This window comes from Indicator indicator, chromosome 21, assembly GCF_027791375.1.
Source record: "Indicator indicator isolate 239-I01 chromosome 21, UM_Iind_1.1, whole genome shotgun sequence".
Taxonomy (NCBI): domain Eukaryota; kingdom Metazoa; phylum Chordata; class Aves; order Piciformes; family Indicatoridae; genus Indicator; species Indicator indicator.
Window position 1 is genome coordinate 666,489 of NC_072030.1, and position 20,995 is coordinate 687,483.

General features: G+C 48.2%; 1 protein-coding gene across 1 annotated transcript in view; it reads left to right on the forward strand.

Annotated features, from left to right (window-relative positions):
• The window catches only part of KMT5B (lysine methyltransferase 5B), a 39,592-nt gene extending 20,962 nt beyond the window's left edge, over window positions 1-18,630 (forward strand). Inside the window, exons 4-10 of the mRNA XM_054390313.1 lie at window positions 3,196-3,361; window positions 5,223-5,332; window positions 9,221-9,387; window positions 10,007-10,026; window positions 10,210-10,346; window positions 14,174-14,370; window positions 16,363-18,630. Coding sequence (XP_054246288.1) covers window positions 3,196-3,361; window positions 5,223-5,332; window positions 9,221-9,387; window positions 10,007-10,026; window positions 10,210-10,346; window positions 14,174-14,370; window positions 16,363-17,831 — 2,266 coding nt within the window. The 3' untranslated portion in view covers window positions 17,832-18,630. The remainder of the gene's footprint in view (window positions 1-3,195; window positions 3,362-5,222; window positions 5,333-9,220; window positions 9,388-10,006; window positions 10,027-10,209; window positions 10,347-14,173; window positions 14,371-16,362) is intronic.
• The last annotated feature ends 2,365 nt before the right edge of the window (window positions 18,631-20,995 follow it).

Consider the following 20,995-nt stretch of genomic DNA (forward strand, 5'->3'; position numbering starts at 1 on the left):
TTGTCTGATGCTATCCCAGACTCACCCAAAGAGTGGCTGTCAGTGGATCCATGGCTAAGTGGAGGCCAGTGACAAGTGGAGTCCCTCAGGGATCAGTACTGGACTAGTCATGTTTAACATCTGTGTTGGCTACATGGAGAGTGGCACTGAGGCAACCTCAGCACCAAGCTGTGAGGTGCTGCTGACAGCTGGAGAGAAGGGATCCATCCTGAGGGACCTGGACAGGCTGCAGAGCTGGGCACAAGCCAGACTCAGGAGGTTCAACAAGACCAAGGGCAAGGTCCTGCAGCTGGGTCAGGGCCATCCCAGGCACAGATACAGGCTGGGCAGGGACTGGCTTGAGAGCAGCCCTGAAGAAAAGGCCTTGGGGGTGCTGGGGGAGGAGAAGCTCCCCAGGAGCCAACAGTGAGCACTTGCAGCCCAGAGAGCCAAGCAGAGCCTGGGCTGCAGCAGGAGAAGTGTGGCCAGCAGGGCCAGGGAGGGGATTCTCCCCCTCTGCTCCACTCTGCTGAGACCACTCCTGGAGCTCTGTGTCCAGTTCTGGAGCCACTGTTCCAGGAAGGATCTGGAGGTGCTGGAAGGTGTCCAGAGAAGGGCCATGAGGAGGAGCAGAGGGCTGGAGCTGCTCTGCTCTGGAGACAGCCTGAGAGAGTTGGGGTTGTGCAGGCTGGAGAGGAGAAAGCTCCCAGGAGACCTTCTTGTGGCCTTCCAGGATCTGAAGGGGGCTCCAAGAAAGCTGGGGAGGGACTTTTGAGGGTGTCAGGGAGGGATAGGACTGGGGGGGATGGAGCAAAACTAGAAGTGGGGAGATTGAGATTGGCTGTTAGGAAGAAGTTGTTCCCCATGAGGGTGGTGAGAGACTGGCAGAGGTTGCCCAGGGAGGTGGTGGAAGCCTCATCCCTGGAGGGTTTTGCAGCCAGGCTGGATGTGGCTGTGAGCAACCTGCTGTGGTGTGAGGTGTCCCTGCCCATGGCAGGGGGTTGGAACTGGCTGAGCCTTGAGGTCCCTTCCAGCCCTGACAGTTCTGTGATTCTGTGTCTTCTCAGAGTGGTTCCCTGTACCTTCTGAAAGCTTACAGGTTAATGCTGGTTGTTTTTGCCATATTCAGGAAGATCTAAAAGATCTCTTATAGTTATTCTAGTCCAGGGAAGGTTTTCAGATGGAAATAGGTAAAAGCAGCAGCATGGAACCCTGGTAACCTGCACTGCTGCTGGAAGTGGTGCTGCTGGGGGGAGTCTTGATTCTAACAGGAGCACAGACAGCATTTTACTTATATTGGAGGAAGGTGAATCCTTATCAATATTGGTTGTTTCTGATTGAACTTGTAACTGTTTTACAAGGTGAAATCAAGTTGGGACATGAAACACTTCAGGTATTTTATTTCCTTCATAAAAATTGCATAGAAACAACAAATCTTACTTGGCATCTCAAAAGAAGTTACTTGCAACATCCAGTGTTCCCCTCCCTGGAGGTGTTGAAGTCCAGGCTGGATGAGGCCTTGAGCAACCTGGGCTGGTGGGAGGTGTCCCTGCCCATGGCAGGGGGTTGGAATTGGATGATCTTTGAGGTCCCTTCCAAGCCAACCCATTCTGTGAGTTCCCAGGGTGTGTCATACACCTGGAGGTACACACACCCCAGCCCTGCCCCAGAGCAGAGCCTGTGTGGCTATGTGCTCAGCCCAAGGCATGTGATAGATTTGGGATCATCTCTAACTCAGGTCTGCTTTCTTTGGATGGTTTTGCAGCTAAAAATGCAGCTCCTGCTTCTTGCAGTCCTGGAGGGGTTTTCCATAAGCAGATAGCAGTGATGGTTTTGCTTAAATCTCAAACAGTGGGAAGAAGGCAAAATTGTCTGCTAGTGTACAGGGATTTAATTTCATGTTTCATCCACTCCAAATTTTCAGCACCCTATTTCCTGTAACAGATATTCTGGGGGGGAATTCTTCTGTTTGCATTAACTTGAGAAACATCAGTCCTCCACAGATGCAGTATCTGGGCTGTGTGTTACCATTCCTCCATGCTTTTTGTGCAGCAGTCATTAGGAGCTGGTTTGTAGGAGTGCAGATGTTAGGTTTGCAATCTACACAAACCCATACAGTGGATTTGTCAAGAGAATAAAGATTTAGGTTGAGCAAAACTTGGTTTGAAATCAGCTCTTGAAGACAGTTGCAGGTTTTCTCTGCTCTGAAATGCCTTACTCAGGCTTTGCAGTTGCACAATTTGATTTGGTTTTACCAGCAGTGTGAGATTGTAGAGGGCTTCCAATCACACTGTCCAGCCCAGCTGCAGAGCCATAGATCCCTCCAGACCAGTGCTAACTGGGGAAGCTTCCAGCACCCAGTTCATTGGCTGCAATTTTGTTTGCCCATTCATTTGTAATGATAATAAATGGATTGGGAAGGGAAGGCCAGGAACACTTTTTATTGTGTTAGCTCTTCAGCTGCTCTGTTCCAAGTGAGAGGTGTTGAGAACAGTGAAATATTTTTCAGTGCAGATTAATCTTTGATATCAGAGATTTGGTTTATAAACAAGTGGAGAATTTGAATGGTGCTAGTGCTTGGCTTGACCTCTCCTTTCCCCTCAGGAAAGCAGGGGGTACCCTTAGTTCAAGAGGGACAGGGAGCTACTAGAGAGAGTCCAGCACAGAGCCACAAAGATGATTCAGGGAGTGGAACATCTTCCTTAGGAGAGCCTGAGGGAGCTGAGGGCTCTGTAGCTTGGAGAGGAGGAGCCTGAGAGGTGACCTCATTGCTGGTGATGAAGATGTGCAGGGTGAGTGCCCAGAGGCTGGAGCCAGGCTCTGCTGGGTGATGCCCAATGCCAGCACAAGGGGCAGTGGTGGGAGCTGAGGCATAGGAAGTTCCATGGGAACAGGAGGAAGAATTTTTTTCACTGTGAGGGTGACAGAACACTGGACCAGGCTGCCCGGAGGGGCTGTGGTTTCTCCTTCTCTGGAGATACTCAAAACCCACCTGAATGTGTTCCTGTGTGACCTGCTGTAGGTGATCCTGCCCTGGCAGGGGGGTTGGACTGGATGAGCTTTGGAGGCCCCTTCCAGCCCCTAACACTCTGTGACTCTGTGTGATTCAGCACCAGTTTGGCTGCACAGTGGCCAGTTCGTTGATGCTAGGGTGCTGTGGGGAGGGCTTGAGAATGGCGGCGGGTGGACTTGCAACAGCTGTATTCTGTGTTTCAGGTTCCGGCCCATTAAAGGGAGGCAAGAAGAACTCAAAGAGGTGATCGAACGCTTTAAGAAAGATGAGCACTTAGAAAAAGCCTTCAAGTCCTTGACGTCAGGTGACTGGGCCCGGCACTATTTTCTTAACAAGAACAAAATGCAGGAAAGGTTGTTCAAGGAACATGTAGGTGTATTTGTAATTAATGTGCTTCTTTTTCAGATGGTTGAAAGGCTGAGAAAATGTCAGCAATTCTTAGGAATGGAGCAGGAGGAGAGTAATCCACTGCTCTCTGCTGTGGTGTTTGACTGCTTGGTAACACAAACTGCCTCTGCTTTGGGAAATTCAACTTTCTTCCCCCTTCCTCCTCTTTTTCTTTCTTTTTTTTTTTTTTTAAAGCAACTTACCATTGCTTTTTATTTAGAGGACATGGAGAAAGGAAAACACATTTGCCCCTTGTCCTGGTAGCTTCAATCATAAGCAGAACAGAGAAGACTTCCTCCTTCTGGGAGACAAGAGTTGAGAGGATTCACAGATTGCATTGGGCTGGAAGGGAGCCTCCAAGGGCATCTTGATCAAGCCCCTGCAGGCAGCAGGGACACCTCCAGCTTGAGCAGGCTGTCCAGGGACACACAAAGTCAGATCTGGAGTGCCTCCATCCCTGGAGCTCCATCCCTCTTGAGTGGCTCCATCCCTCAACCACCTCCCTGGGCAACCTGTTCCAGTGTTTCACCACTCTCATTGTAAAGAATTTCCTCCTAATGTCCAAAGAACTTCTTCCTTATGTCCAAGGACTTCTTCCATTCTTTGGAAGGAGTTCCTTCCTGTTTTATTGTTTGGGTTTTTTTCTTTGTTTTGTGCCCTTTGAAAATTATTTTTTACTTGCAGCTATTGTAAATCAAAAGGTGTGGCAAAGAAAGGTAAAAACAAGGGAGGAGGAGCCTTGCTACCTCAAAACAGCTTCATTTTTAGGGGCATAGGGGCTTTATGTGGGAGCGTTAAGTCCTCTTCCTCCCTTTGCCACACTATAAATCCATTTTGCGTCCAGCATGAAGGCTGTGGACTCTCCAAGTGGCAAGGAAATGGTGGTGTTTTTGTAGGGAAAAAGAACGTCAGGAATGAGAGCATTGTTTTCAGATAAAACCAAAAGGAATTTGGCCTACTTTAAAGTGCAGCAAATCTAGCAGTGTAGAGGAAAAAAAAATAAAGTAGGCAGCAAACTCTGCTTTCCTAAAGTGTTTTTTTTTGGTTTATTTTTTGAGTAACACAGCCACACTTGAACCAAAAAAGAATTGGCCTAGCAGCTGGATTGGTCATGGCAGTAATATCTTTGTGACAACTGGAAAGGATAAAATTTGGTGCTGTAGGTGGTTAGGTCTGAGAAGTAAAGAGCTGAGAATTGTTGAATGCCAACTGCTCCTTTGAGGAGGAATTATCCATTATCTCCTTTAAGGAGAAATGATCCCTTTTCTTGAGTTGTCTCAATTTTGTACCCTGTGAAGTATCTTTAATTCTTTTAACTCTGGCCCACCTGAGGATCCCTGCAAGCCAGGCTAAAGAAATAGCTGAAGATACAATGTGTGTAGCTCCAAAGGACAACAGAAGAGCATTTCAGCAAACCACATCCCATTGCAATAATCACTTTGCTTTGGGTTGGAAGGGACCTCTGGAGATACCTGGTCTGATCCCCCTGCAGTCAGCAGGGACATCCTCCACTAGAGGCCTTGTCAAACCTGACTCCAGGGATGGGGCCTCAACTACCTCCCTGGGCAACCTCTTTCAGTGTTCCACCACCCACATGGTAAAGAATCCACCTGGAAATTGTGCTCCTGAGCAAGCTGCTGTGGGTGCCCTGCTTTAGCAGGGGGGTTGGACTGGATGATCTCCAGAGGTCCCTTCCAGCCCCCACCAAGCTGGAATTCCGCGATTCTGTTGTGTATTTTTATGTGAGATTTTTTGTGCAGTTCGCTGATTTCCATTTTATCTAAGGTTCCTCACTGCTTTTGTCTTGCCTGTAACAGAGCAGTGCTGTCCTCTTCCCTTGCAGGTATTTATTTATTTACGAATGTTTGCAACTGACAGTGGGTTTGAGATCCTGCCCTGTAACCGCTACTCCTCAGAGCAGAACGGAGCCAAGATTGTTGCAACAAAGGAGTGGTAAGAAAGGAGTTCATTGCAGTCAGTTATTTTCATGGGATCACAGAATGGGTTGGTTTGGAAGGGACCTCAAAGCTCATCCAGCCCCAACCCCCTGCCATGGGCAGGGACACCTCCCACCAGCCCAGCTTGCTCAGGGCCTCATCCAGCCTGGCCTTCAACACCTCCAGGCAGGAGGCAGCCACAGCCTCTCAGGGCTATACCAGTGTCTCCCCAGGCTCACTGACAAGAATTTCTTCCTCATCTCCAGTCTCAATCTCCCCTCTTTCAGTTTAAATCTCTCTCATCCTATCACAAGCCCTTGTAAGTCACTTGTCTCTCCTCTTATTTCTTCACTCTTCTGCACTTTGTAGCTTAGTTACTAACCAGCTGCCAGCAATGTTTCTGTAGCTGTCAGCAGCTGGACCACAAGGTGTGTAAGAAAAATCCAGTCTTGCTCTAGTCCCACCTGCTGACAAGCAGCATTTCTGCAAGAGCCCTGGTTGGGGAGCATGTGGATAGTGTGAATTGTGAGATGCCTGCTAGGTGCTGTGAGCAGAGCAGCAGCACCTGGTTAGATCCCAGGGGGAGGCCAAGGCACAAGGTGTTTGTTGAGGAGGAAGCAGCAAGGAGGAAGGTGAATCCAAACCAAGTAAATGAGTTACTAATGCATAAATGCAGCTGTAAAATACTGTGTCAGACTTTTCCCTGAGAGTTAGACAGAGTGAGAGCACGAGGAGCTTCCTTAGAATTATTTCTGCTGCAGGCAAACTCCAGCATCTGCTCTGCTGGCCAGTTGTGTGCTGTAGGATTTCAGCTGTCCTTGTGACCCCCCACTTTTACTGCCCCTTGGAACTGGAGGTGTTGTGAGTGGCTTTGTGTGACACAGAACACAAAAGTAGTGCTTTTATAATAATGATCAGTGTCAGACCTGAAGGAATTTCTTCCTAATACCTAGTAATTCCTAATAATGATTGCTCTCACCCACTGTGTGGAGTACCTCCCTCCCAGTGCCTCCCAACACATGACATCTTGCAGAAATCCATCTGTGAATATCTGAGAATTCAGCATTGCACAACAAGTGTCCAGAACCTTAAATTCCAGTGATGAAACCTGAGGGGATTTTAACTGTTTGTAAATAACAAACATTTGAAAGAACAACTTGGTCAGAATTTGCAATGAAAAACAGAAAAAAAAAAATCTGCTCCCAGTAAAGTTGTTGAGGTGTTTGCTTTGCACAGAAACTCTTCGTGTTTCCCATTTCCTCCAGCTGACAAATTGCTGAATGTGTATTGGTTTTTTTTAGTGCAGGTTCATGTCAAAATTGTTTTTTTTTTCTTTGTGCAAAATGAGGATCATTAACTTTTAGATGGGCTCCTTTTCCTTCTGTAACTAGTGGGAGGTGTCCCTGCCTGTGGCAGGGGGTTGGAACTGGATTGTCTTTAAGGTCTCTTCAAGCCAAAGCATTCTGTGAATCCATGAAAATCACATTTCAAATCTGGAGAAGGGAAAGGATGTCTGGGCAGTCTGTTGGGACCTGCAAGAAACCTGGGGAGGGACTTTGGATAAGGGCTGGGAGTACCAGGATGAGGGACAATGGCTTTGAGCTGAGAGAGGGGAGACTGAGAGTGGAGATGAGGAAGAAGTTCTTGGCAGCAGGGGTGGGGAAAGACTGGCATAGGCTGCCCAGGCAGGCTGTGGCTGCCTCCTGCCTGGAGGTGTTGAAGGCCAGGCTGGATGAGGCCCTGAGCAAGCTGGGCTGGTGGGAGGTGTCCCTGCCCATGGCAGGGGGTTGGAACTGGATGAGCTTTGAGGTCCCTTCCAACCCAACCCATTCTGTGACTCTATGAAGTTTTGTATTTAGATGTGTTGAAAATTAATTAACTTCTCATGCTCAAAATCTTGACTGACATGAGAGAGAACAAGACAGGAGAGCTGCTTCTCAGCCCCACCAGTATCTGGAAAACTACAGAGACTCCACAGTGAGGAGCTCTCAGCACTCTCTATAGGAGAATTTTGCACTTGGCTTCTTGCTTCTGTCCTTTGCAGAAATTGAGAATCTCCACATTTGTCTCAGAGTAATCTGGCCACGAGCTGGAGCTCAGTGCCTCTCAGCTGCTGTGTTTGTCATGGCAGGCTGGCTGGCTGTCACTGAGACATCATGGTTTCCCTGGGCTTCTTGGGCCTCGTGTCTGCATGGCAACCCCCCCAGATGGTCTGTTTCAAGGACCAGCTTTGATGCTGAGGAATGAGAGAGGAAAACATCTTGCATGAGTTCTGCCCTGCTTTTGAGTCAACACTAGACCTTTTTTCAGAAGCCATGGAGTTCTGAGCATCTAGCACATGGAATCATAGAACTGGTTTGGTTGGAGAAGACCTTTCAGATCATTCTCTAACCCTGCTGAAGCTGCTGCCAAACCAGGCCTCTCAGCACCACCTGTCTGCCTCTTTGAAACACCTCCAGGGGTGGGGATTCAACCACCTCCCTGAGCAGCCTGGTCCAGTCTTTCCAGAACCCTTTCAGTGAAGAAGCTGCTTCTAATATCCAAGCTGCTATTTTATCTGCCACTCCTCATCAGCCCTGTTCTCCAGACCCTTCCCCAGCTTTGGTGCTCTTTTGGACCTGCTCCAGCCCCTCAATGTCCTTCTGAGAGTGAGGGGCCCAGAACTGAACCCAGCACTCAAGCTGTGTCCTCCCCAGTACCCAGTCCAGGGGCACCATCCCTGCCCTGCTCCTTCTGCCCACACCATTGCTGCTCCAGGCCAGGCTGCTGGTGGCCTTCTTGCTCAACTGGGCACTCCTGGCTCATCTTCAGCTGCTGTCACCCAGCACCCCTGCAGGGCCTTCTCTGCTGGGCAGTTTCCAGCCACTCCACCCCAAGCCTGAAGCCTCCATGTGGTTGTTGTTACCCAAGTGCAGGACCCAGCACTTGGCCTTGTTGAACCTCATTCCCTTGGCCTCAGCACAATGATCCAACCTGGCCAGGTCCCTTTGCAGAGCTTTCCTACTGTCCAGCAGATCAACACTGCCACCCAGCAACTGCAAACTGACTGAGGGTGCCCAGATCCTTACTGAAGATACTAAACAGAAGTGGCTGCAGTGCTGAGCCCTGGGGGATGCTGTGTTTCCCTGGCCAAAGGAGGATGTGTAGGAAATGCAGAGGAGCAGCTGGAGGAAATGACAGTGACTTAAATGCAGATGGGAAGGGAGTGTGCACAAATGAAGAAAATCTTCAAATCTTCCTTTTGATTTGAACAGCTGCAGAAGCTGAACTCATCAGCTCTTGCAATTTCTCACTTGCAGTCACAGGGAATTTTAGGAACAATGGTGACAATGTAGTGCCAGGAGGGAGACAGAGAGAAGGGAGATTGAGCCTGGCTATGTAGTGCCAGGAGGGAGACTGGGAGAAGGGAGGTTAAGCCTGGCTATGTAGTGCCAAGATGAGGGACAATGGCTTTGAGCATGGAGAGGAGAGATTGAGACTGGAGACAAGGAAAAAACTCTTGAGAGTGAGGGGGGGAGACACTGGCACAGGTTTCCCAGGGAGGCTGTGGCTGCCTCCTGCCTGGAGATGTTCAGGGCCAGGCTGGATGAGGCCCTGAGCAAGCTGGGCTGGTGGGAGGTGTCCCTGCCCATGGCAGGGGGTTGGGGCTGGATGAGCTTTGAGGTCCCTTCCAACCCAACCCATTCCATGAATATCTGTCAGAACTGGTGTGATGGATTCTGTGCAGCAGCATGAAAGTATTCATTCCATGGCTGATAACAAGTCTGTTTAGGCTCTAATCCTGTCTCTATCTGAATGACAAGAGAGGTTTATAGGGCTGGGGAGATGGTTTCCAGAATACTTGCTGTTATTGAGCACCTTTCTCTCTCTGGCCTCTGTGCTCTGCTCTCTGCTGCTGCTGAAGGAAGCGGAACGATAAAATTGAGTTACTGGTGGGCTGCATCGCTGAGCTGTCAGAAATGGAGGAGAACATGCTGCTGAGGCACGGGGAGAATGACTTCAGTGTCATGTATTCCACCAGGAAAAACTGTGCCCAGCTCTGGCTTGGTCCTGCTGCCTTTATCAATCATGGTGAGTAGTGGGCATGGGAGCCTTGGTAAAGGGCGTGATGAGCTCTCCACAGAAACCTTGGGAGCTGAGCAGCACAGCAGCTTAGAGCAAATGGCTGCATCTGGCAGCCTGGATTACTGGAGGGCAAAATCCTGTTGGGCTTTTCCCAGGCCAGCTGATTGGCTGTGAACTGGGAAATTCACTAAAGGCTCTAGGAAGAGACTCCTGCTTCCTTCACGGAGTCTTTGGAACTGGCAGCTAAATTACTGGAGCATGCTGTGGGTTCCCTGGAATTGTTTGAACTTAGCCAAGAGCACCGTGAATTTCTTCCACCTCCTTTCCCCTTTTGCACAGAACTTTAACTGATTCTGTTGCGTTTCTGTGCTGAAGCAAAAGCAGTCAGGGTTTAAGGTGAATGCTGTTACCTTTAAGAGGAGGGAAATGGAGCAACTCAGAAACCAAAGGGTATCACAGTAGATGTCTTTGGATGTGTAGCTTTGTGCAGTGCTAACTCCCAATGTTTAGCTGAGGTTCTACAGTTGCTGAAGTCAGAGTGAATCCTTACTTTAGATATCTACAACTATTCATGTTTCAGGTCTTATCAACAGTTAATTGACTTTATCTTTTGGACCTTTTTCAGATTGCAGACCTAACTGTAAGGTAAGCAAGATATTAAAATTCAATCACTAAAGCACCCCTCCTATTTTCTTCCCTTTATCCCTGCACCTTTTCCTCCCCAGCTTTCCTTTTTCTCAGGCAGATTCTTTCAACCTTGATGATTCAATTTTTCTTATTTTGTTTTTTTTTCTCTCCCCCTTCCTTTCCTGTCACCTCCCTCCCCAGTTTGTATCAACGGGCAGAGACACAGCCTGTGTGAAAGCTCTGAGAGATATTGAACCTGGAGAAGAAATCTCTTGTTACTATGGAGATGGGTTTTTTGGAGAAAATAATGAATACTGCGAATGTTACACCTGTGAAAGGTAGGTCTTGGTGTGAAGAGGCTTCAGATGGCGTTGGGCATCTTCCTGAGATGGTTTGTGAAACTGAAAGGTCTTGATTACAGGCTCACAGGATGTTAGGAGGTGGAAGGGACCTCTGGAGATCTTCCAGTCCAACCCCCCTGCCAGAGCAGGACCAGAGAATCCAGCACAGGGCACACAAGTACACATCAGACAGGGCTGGAAAGGCTCCAGAGAAGGAGACTCCACAACTTCTCTGGGCAGCCTGCTCCAGGGCTCTGGGACCCTCCCAATGAAGAAGTTCTTCCTCCTGTTGAGGTGGAACCTCCTGTGCTGGAGTTTCCATCCATTGCCTCTTGTCCTGTCACAGGCCACAAGTGAGCAAAGGCTGTCCCTGTCCCTTCCCTCCTGACCCCCAGCCCTCAGCTATTGATAGACATTGATCAGATCCCTCTCAGCCTTCTCCTCTCCAGACTAAACAGTCCCAGGGCTCTCAGCCTCTCCTCCCCAGGCAGTCTCCAGTCCCTTCAGCATCCTTGGAGCCCTCCCTTGGACTCTCTCCAGCAGATCCCTGTCCCTCTTGAACTGGGGAGCCCAGAACTGGATGCAGTATTCCAGGTGAGGTCTCAGCAGGGCAGAGCAGAGAGGGAGGAGAACCTCCCTGGCTCTGCTGGACACACTCCTGTGAATGCTTAATAATGAGCAGTCAGGTATTTGGACACTTTCTGTGTCAATTCTTCAAAATATTTGTACTGACTGAAGCAGGGTCGGAAGGAAAAGCAGTTGTGGCTTCTACAAGGCCATTAGCAGCTGACCCCCAACTTTGTTGTTTTATTTATCCCTAGAAAAGGCAATTTTTCAGTCATGTTTTATATGTTGACCTGAAATTTGCTTCAATGGGAATGGGCAAAACAGTTTTCACTCTGTTATTAGAACCTGGGGGGTTGGGTATTTGTTAAGATCTCCTGGTTTGGACTGTGCTGGCAGGTGGTTGTTGGATTTGTGTTTCACCTGTGTGGTCCCAACCCAGTTGAAAGAATTTCAGAGGTGTTACTTGCCACCTTGAAACTTCTTCTAACTGTGAGCTTGGAGGCTCAGCATCATTTGTGAGAGCCTCACCTAGTTCCCAGGGGAGCTACACAGAACCTCAACACTTGTGTTCTTTTTTGACTTAACTATAGAGAGAAAAATCCCATCAAAGACAAAATAATCCTGCTGAGAAAATAGCTTAGTACATCTACATAGAAATAGTTCAGCATCCCTACCTTCATTTTTACCAGCTGCTTTGGGCACTACCAATTCCTGCAGTTCAAAGGCAAACCTCCTGCTGTGGCCCTCCAAGCTCACCTGATGTTTGTAGGGCATTCCAAGTGAAGGGTGCAGGCTCAGCCTTCACCCAGAGAGCCATCAGTACAAATGTGCCTCAGGTCTGGGAGCTGCTGAAGAGCTGGGCACCAGGATTGTTCCTTCCTTGTTGCTTGCAGTGCTGTTTCTCTTTGCTCAGGTGCCTTTGAATGTTGATTTCCATGTGATATGGACACACCTTCAGGACAAACCTGTTGAACATTGCTCTAACTTGGCATGTTTGGCTATTAAGTACATGACAGTGTTGTATTTTAAAGTTAACTTCTGGGTAAGCCTAACTTCAGGAATTTGCTTTTCCACCACAAGGCTGCAAGCAGATGTGAGGGATCTGAATTTAGGGAAATTGAGCAAGGGAAAACGAATCCTTACCAGACTGGTGAGGTAACTGCTGCTTGGACACCACAAAAAAAATCATAGAGTTGCTTCAGCTGGAAAAGACCTTTGTAATGCAGTCCAACTATTCTCTAACCCTGCCAAGGCTGGGGCTAAACCCTGGCTCTCAGCACCACAGCTCTGCCTCTTGGAAACAGCTCCAGGGATGGGGATTCAACCACCTCCCTGGGCAGCCTGTGCCAGGCTTTGAGAGCCCTTCCAGTGCTGAAATTTCTTTTCATGTCCAACCTCACGCTCCCCTGGCACAATTTCAGGCCATCTTCTCTCCTTCTATCACCTGAGACTAGGGAGAAGAGACCAACCCCCAACTGGCTCCAGCCTCCTTTCAGGGAGCAATGAGGTTTCCCTTCAGCTTCTTTTTCTCCACACTGAACACCCCCAGGTCCCTCAGCTGTTCCTCCCCAGCCCTGTTCTCCAGACCCCTCCCCAGCTTCCTTGCCCCTTTCTGGACCTGCTCCAGCATCTGTAACTGCCCCAGTTCTGCCCATGCTGTGGCAGGGGTTAACTTGTGCTGTTAAAATGCCAGACTCCTGAGAATCTGAGGGGCACTGCACAATTCCTTTTCCAAGCCTCCAGGACTCATCCCCAATAAAATCTGCATGTCTGTACCTCTGTGCATGTCCTCTCTGTGATTGGGTCTGCTGGGTAAGTGAGCCAGCTGGGTAGCAAAGATGGCATATCAGAAGGCTTGCTGCTGTTTGTAGCACCATTACTTTCTGCTCTGAAGTGGGTGTTGCTCTTGCTAAGCTCAAGCCAGTCCCTGAAGCTGCCTGTAATTTGCAGAATTCCAAATAATCCTGGAAGTATGTTCCCTGTCAAAATTAATACCACTTAATTTGATAACAAACCTTGTGTCTGCAGAATAATGAACCCTCTGGAGCTTGACACTCTGTCTGCTCTTTTTTTTGTGTACTTTTGGGTAGGATTGGTAGGTTTTTCTTCTGGCTCCCAACACACTGGAATCCAAACTGGAGTTGTCTTTAGTAATTCCCCAAAGTACTGGGCTGCTAGAAGTGTCAAAGGGATCCTGGTACTTGGTGTTTCAAGTACAAGTAGAGGAATGCTGAATCTTCATCCTCTTGTGTCCTTGCTTACAAATAACATTGCAGGTTTATCCAGCCATTGAATGGCCATAGGAAAGCCCTGCTGGGATCTCTCATGAAGGGACACAGAGCTGTGGGACAAGATTAGCTCATTTTTCATAGTGCTCCAAAGCCATTCCCTAAGCTGCTATTTCCATGGCAGGAACTGTTCTCTTTAAGATATATGGAAGGATGAGTCTGAGTAGAATCACAGTTAAATTCTTAGATTCACAGAATGGATTGGGTTGGAAGGGACCCCAAAGCTCATCCAGCTCCAACCCCCTGCCATGGGCTCCTCCCACCAGCCCAGCTTGCTCAGAGCCTCATCCAGCCTGGCCTTCAACACCTCCAGGCAGGAGGCAGCCACAGCCTCCCTGGGCAACCTGTGCCAGTGTCTCCCACCCTCACTCTCAACAATTTCTTCCCCCATTCCACTCTCAATCTCCCCTCTCCCAGCTCCAAGCCATTGTCCCTCATCCTGGCACTCCCATCCCCTGTCCCAAGTCCCTCCCCAGTTCTCCAGCCCTCTGATCATCTTGGTGGCTTCCTCTGGTCCCTCTCCATCAGCTCCAGGTCCTTCTTGTGCTGGGGGCCCCAGAACTGGGGGTGGTGCTGCAGCTTGGCCTCCTCCACTTTCCAACTCTTTTTTCACTAGCTTGATGTGAAAAAAATTGTTTATCCAAGCTAATAAAAGGAGTAATTCATACCTAATTAATTTTCACCTGTTACATGTGACTATGAAATGATACTACAGTAGAACCAGTGGAAGGGAAACTTGATGTTGTCATTTTTCTTTTGGCAAAAAAATAAAAGGGAAGATTTTTCTGCCCATAGTGCCAAATGGAGCTGAGTATGCAGATAGCTTCTTAAAAGACCCCCAAAATGCTGAGGGCTGGTGTGCTTCTTGGTATTGTTTATCCACATGTCCCTGGGTTCCAAACTGTTGTCCATGAGACAGAGTTGGGAGTTAAGAGCTACTCATCTGTTGGGTCCTTCTTTTGTTTCTAGACGTGGAACTGGTGCTTTTAAATCAAGAGTGGGATTGCCAGCACCTACTCCTGTGATTAACAGTAAATATGGACTGAGAGAAACAGATAAGAGATTGAACAGGCTGAAAAAGCTGGGTGACAGCAGCAAGAACTCAGACAGCCAGTCCGTCAGCTCCAACACCGACGCAGACACCACTCAGGAAAAAGCTAATGCAAGTAAGTGAGGGGAAGGCCTGGGCTGCAGGAGTGAGGCTTTCATCCAGGCACTCTGCAGGAACCCCTCTGGCACTGCTGGGGGCAGCTCAGCAGCTGGAATTTCTTTGGGAATCTAGAGGTGATTTCAAGAGCAACTTCACAGTTTTCTCAGAGTGTTTGGAGAACAGTAGTTGGTACCTCCTTGTGTCTCCTTTGGTCACCTCAAAAGCAAGCAGTGTTGGATTTCTGAACCTGCCAGTTAAAGTTCTGCCTGTGATTATGTATTTCACGGATGCACAGAATGGGTTGGGTTGGATGGGACCTTAAAGCTCATCCAGTTCCAACCCCCTGCTGTGGGCAGGGACACCTCCCACTAGAGCAGGTTGCTGAAGGCCTCACCCAGCCTGGCCATTTCAAAGTGCAGTAAACTCTCACATGCAGTACTGTGCTTGTGGTGGTTTAATGAGTACTCCCAAAGGGGCAAAAGCATAATGCCCACACAAAGGACTGGATAGGGTTGGAGAGTTTAAATGGAAAAGCAGTTCATGTACTACAGTCTACAGGTCTCTAGTGGTGAGCACAGCAACGCATATAAAATACACAGAATGCACAGTTTGGGCTTAAGAGTCACTCACCAAGCCAAAGCTTCACACACAATTCCCTTTACACCAGGCCAAACCAATCCAGGCTTTCATGCCCCCTCCCTACCAAGGCTCTCTCCCTCCATACCACAAAGGGAATGTGACACAGCACGAAATTCAGCTTGGCAGCTCCAGGCCCCAATTAAGCCACCCCAGCCTAATTGGTAGCATTGCCAGGGCTGACACCCAGGCCTCACTCCTCCACAAGGGGTAAGAGCATGGAGGAGAGAGGAGAGGGAAAAGGGAAGAAACTAACTTTGCAGGCAGGTTTATAGGGAAGCAGGATTTATGGGAATGAAATACGAAGATGACACTTTGCAGGACACTTCCTGGACACTCCACCTCCTGGAGGGCTGCAGCTTTGTGGCTTTCTTAAAGGCAACCAGCCTCAAACTGCCACAATGGTTTGGGAAGGCAAACTGCTGTAGTCTAAGCCACCTGTATCCAGTAGGCAAACAGCTGTTTAAAAAATACCCTTGGCAGAGATCACTAAATAATCCTTTCCCTTAGAGAGCCTTTGGATTGGGCAGCTGTTCCCTCTCCATGTGCAGGACTGTTTGTCAGGTGCCTATTCTGAGATGAAAGTGTACTGTTAATAATCTCAGAAGAAATTGAAAGTGATTTTTCTTTGTAATGCTCCTGAGAGATTTCTCTTCATGGAGCAGTGAGTATCATTTATTTCTTTCCCCCCTTTCCCAACCCCACCACCCTCAGCAAAGCCAAAATATAAATAATACTTTGACTTAAGCAGCAGACAGCTTTGGAGCCAGGGAAAATATGATGGCTCCGTCTGGCTCCTGGCTGCTGTGATGCTTAAAGAAAAAGAAAGCACTTCTCAAAAACCCTCTGCAGATCTCTCCTTGGAGGCCTCCAGACTGGCAGCTTTGCTTGGCCAGAAAAAACTCCCTTGTTTACCACAGAAGGTGACAGAAAAGTGGATACCCAAAGCTGAAACCATTACAGTAGTAAAGAGTTTGGGGGCTTTTTTCATCCCTCAGTAGGAAAAAAGTCTGGGGTTAATTCTAGAGTATGCAGCTCTTCACCTGGAATCATGCTATAGGTGATGTGGGGCTGGGCCTTTGAAGAACTCAGTAGTAGACATTCAGTAACCCCCCAGAGTTGGTGTTCTGGGGGACAGTGAAGTGCCCCTGGAATTAGGTGTGCTTTTGACCTCTTTGGCAGCTCCTTTTGTGTCCCATTTGCAACTTGTAACAGGAGCAAGACTGTTCTATGTTAACCTGGAACAGTTCCTAGAGGATGCAGAGATTGTGATGGAGTGGTTAAAACAAATGCAGTAACTGCAGCCTTGGGGAGGGGAGGAAGGTGAGGAGAAAGCAGTGTGGTAACACCCCCACTTCTGTTCTGCTTGCAGCTAACAGGAAATCTTCAATTGGCATCAAAAAGAACGGCAAAAGCAGGACACTGACGACGAGACAGTCGATAGCCAGAATTCCAGCAGCAGCCAACTCTACCTCAGCTAAACTAACTCACCTAAACAATTCCAGGGTACCAAAGAGACTGAGAAAGCCTGCAAAGCCTTTACTGTCCAAGATCAAGTTGAGAAACCAGTGCAAAAGGCCGGAGCAAAAGAGTGCTTCCAGAAAGCTCGAGATGGGAAACTTGGTTCTCAAAGAGCCTAAAGTGGTTTTGTACAAAAACCTGCCCCTGAAGAAGGAGAAGGAGGCAGAGGGACCAGTGAGAGCTGCGGCCTCCGGCGGGTGCCTGACGAGGCACGCAGCGAGAGAACACAAACTGAACTCTCTGAAAGGTGCTCACGAGCATGGGGACATCCCTCCCTGCACCTACATCACCAGGAGGTCAGTGAGAACCAGGCTGAGCTTGAAGGAGACCTCTGACCTAAAACTTGAACCAAATACCTTGGATGGCTACAAGAATAACTTGAGCAGAACGCAGGCGGACGGCATGGAGCAGCAGGCTCACGTCAGCAGCGACTGCGACCGTGGACCAGCACAGAAAGGGGAGGGCAGGTGCCAGAAAAGTGAGGCAGGCGTGTCCAGAAAGAAAGCTCGACTTGGCAGGCTGGTGAAGGGCCCTGCAAAAGCAGAGCAGGCTGATGCTATGCACAACAACCCCGGGAAAGACCACATCCCAGACCTGATCAGCTCCCGCACGGAGTCAGCAGAGAGGAACCAGGCGGCAGAGGTGCCGGTGGCAGGCTACAAGGACTGCGTCCCTGCCTCCGGGGGCTGCCCCCTGGTCACATCCGACAGCTTCAAAGCGAAAGAGAGCTTTAGAACTGCAAAAAGCAAAAAGAAAAGGCGGATCACCAGGTATGATGCACAGCTCATCCTGGAAAACAGCTCCGGGATCCCCAAGCTGACTCTGCGCCGGCGCCACGACAGCAGCAGCAAGGCCAACGAGCAGGAAAGCGACGGCATGAGCTCCTCCAAAATCAGCATCAAGCTGAGTAAAGACCACGAGAAGGATAATAATTTATATGTAGCAAAGCTAAACAACGGCTTCAACTCAGGATCAGGCAACAGCTCAACTAAACTGAAAATCCAGCTCAAGCGAGAGGAGGAAAACCGAGGGCCCTACCCCGAGGACCTCCACGAGAATGGCGTCTGCTGCAGTGAGACCCTCTCCCTTCTGGAGTCCAGGATGGAGGTGGATGATTATGGTCACTACGAAGAGGAAACAGCAGATGAATCTTCGTCAGAGGAGGATGATGAGGAGGAGGATGATTATGATGATGAATTTGATGACTTTATCCCTCTTCCTCCAGCGAAGAGGTTAAGGCTTATTGTTGGCAAAGATTCCATAGACATCGATATTTCTTCCAGGAGGAGAGAAGATCAGTCTTTAAGGCTCAATGCATAAGCTTATCTATAGGTCTTTAAACTGACCTGGATGTCATTTTAAAACAAACAACAAATAATAAATTAAAATGAAATAAAAAACACAAACAAACTATTCCAACAGCATAAAAAAACCCACCCCAACCCCAGCAGAAATTCCGTTGGATGATTCCTCTCAGCTGAAGAACTTCCCCAAGACCCTAGTTGGCAGCACTTGGTTGTATTTGTTTTATTCACCTCTTGGGAGTAACCTTGTAGAAAGTGTACAGCATTCTGACATCTTCTGAAAAAGTCTGATTTGTGCAGATTTTTATTGTACTTTTTAATAGCCTTCCTAATGTGCAATTCTGGAGTTTAGAGGTTAAAAAAAAAAATTGCTCTCTTGTAAAATAAAAACAAAAAAAAAGGCTGGAGCAAAGTGATGAAGTTGCAGCAACTCTTTTCTGTGCAGGACAGTGAGAAAATGCAGTATGGCTACAGAATCCTTCTTTGTTCCTTTGCTCAGCCAGCAGCATTGGGTTTGCTCTTCTGAGGGCTGGCTGAACGATCCCAACACAATCACAGTAGTAGCAGAATTAAGGTTTTCTAGTCCCTGTCAATATCACCAGCAATGATCTACAGCTTTTCAATTTCTTTGCTAGATGGTTTGGTTTCTTTTTTCCCTTCCCCACTCTCCACTCTCCTTGGAGTTTTGTCCGTTTTAACACTGTCAAAGCTGTCCCACACCTGCTGTTTGTGGCCTTTGTTCAAGTAGCAAACCTTTGGTTGGGTCGGTTGGTTGGAAGTCAGCTTGGGTTCTGGAGGCCAACTTGGTTTGGTTTCTGGAAGCCAACTTGGTTTGGTTTCTGGAAGCCAACTTGGTTTGGTCTCTGGAAGCCAACTTGCTTTCTGGAAGCCAACTGACTGGTTTGATTTCTGAAGGCCTGTTGATTGGTTTGGTTTCTGGAGGCCAACTGACTGGTTTGATTTCTGAAGGCCTGTTGATTGGTTTGGTTTCTGGAGGCCAACTGACTGGTTTGATTTCTGAAGGCCTGTTGATTGGTTTGGTTTCTGGAGGCCAACTGACTGGTTTGATTTCTGGAGGCCAGCTGATTTAGTTTGGTTTCTGGAGGCCAACTGATTGGTTTGGTTTCTGGAGGCCAACTGATTGGTTTGGTTTCTGGAGGTCAAATTTGTTTCTTTCCAAAACAAAAGGAGGAAACCCAATACTAATAATGCAAAGGTGTTGAGAATTTGCTGACTTTGTAGTACATTATATGTACAAATGGTAGCAGGCTGCAGAAGAGGAGTTTTGGGTCTGGTGTATTTATTGCTCGTGCTGTAAATTAAACCATCTTGTATTTAACACTTTTCAATACTTTTAGATAAAAAAAAAAAAAGAAAAAACAAACCACAAATTGTTCTTTGCAAGAATGATTGGTGCTTATTTTTTCAAGACTTTGCTGTGAAAATAATTGTGATTACCACAAGGCAACATTGATCCAATCAACTTCAGCTCTCCTCAGATCTTCATCATTTGGGGGTTTTGGTTGGGTTTGTTTTGGTTTGGTTTTTTTGTTTTGTTTTTCTGTTGCACTTGTAAAATACTACAAGGAATTTAAAGAGAGAAAAAAAATCTATTCACTTTAACTTATGATAGTTTTATGAAATTAAAAAAAAAGAAAAAAAAGCAAACAAATTTAAAGTCACAGCTTTTGTTCTGTGGTAACCTAGAACTTGTTTGTCTTTTAAGCAGCAGTTGTAAAAGACTGAAAAGAAAAGAAAGAAACAAAGAACCTGTAAATGTTGTAAATATTTGTGTGTTGTGAGAGAATCTTTTCTTTTTTTTCTTTTTTTTTTTTTTTTTTGTCATAAGAACTTGGGATAACTTGCCAGGAGGGGGGTTTAAGTTTAGAAATCACATCCATGCCAATAAAATAGGAAACTTGTCAACCTAGCTGTCAACTCTGCAGCAGTTGGAGTTCTACACTCATACCCAGGTCAGCCTCTCAGAGCCTGCTTTCTGCCCAGGAGGAGCATCAGGGCAAGCTTGGCCACTTTTGGTTTTTAATAAAAGGATGTTAGGAAGCTCATGGCCATCATGGACTTGTTCATGTGTGTCAGTCTCCTTCACAGCTCCTGCCTCTGGGGCATGGCTGCCACAAGCCTCTGCTCTGGGGTCACTCAGCCAGGTGGAGTTTGTGGATGCAGGATTAGGAACCAAAGTCTCAGCAAAAGCTTTCTGCTCTGGGGTCACTCAGCCAGGTGGAGTTTGTGGATGCAGGATTAGGAACCAAAGTCTCAGCAGAAGCTTTCTGCTCTGGGGTCACTCAGCCAGGTGGAGTTTGTGCATGCAGGGTATAGGAACAAAAGTCTGAGCATCAAAGCTGTGCTGCTGGTTGAGTTGGATCTGCTGAGGCTGCAGAGCATTCCCCTGGCAAGCCCAACTGGTCTCTTTTAGTGGTGTCCTGTGATAGGACCATGGGCAATGGACACAAACTGGAACCCAGTTCAAGAGGGACAGGGATCTGCTGGAGAGAGTCCAGCAGAGGCTGTGAGGATGCTGAAGGGCCTGGAACACTGTGTGAGGAGGAAAGGCTGAGAGCCCTGGGGCTGGTGAGCCTGGAGAGGAGAAGGCTGAGAGGGGATCTGAGCAATGTCTGTAAATATCTGAGGGGTGGGGGTCAGGAAGGGGCCAGGCTCTGCTCAGTGGTGCCCAGGGACAGGACAGGAGGCAATGGACACAAACTGGAACCCAGGAGGTTCCAACTCAACTTGAGGCTGCTGTGTGAGGCTGCTGGAGGCCTGGAGCAGGCTGCCTAGAGAGGCTGAGTCATCTCCTCTGGAGACTTTGAAGATCTACCTGGGTGTGCTCCTGTGTGCCCTGCCCTGGGTGACTTTGCTCGGCAGGGGCTTGGACTGGATGATCTCTGGAGGTCCCTTCCTGTCCCTACATTCTGTGTTTCTGTGATTCTCTGCCCAGAAAAGCAGGAGCTGTAGTTCAGCTGAGCAGCAACTGAGAGAGAGTGCTGGTGGCAGCAGGGGTGAGTTTGCCTGGGGGCTGGTGTGGCTTGGCACATCTCTGGCCCCTACAGACCAAGGGGTTCAGAGATGCTTCCATGCTCTGCACCCATTGCAGTCAGTTGTTAGACTGCAGATCAGCTGATGATGGAAGCTGCCTTCATCTCCCCTCCCTTCTGTGAGCTT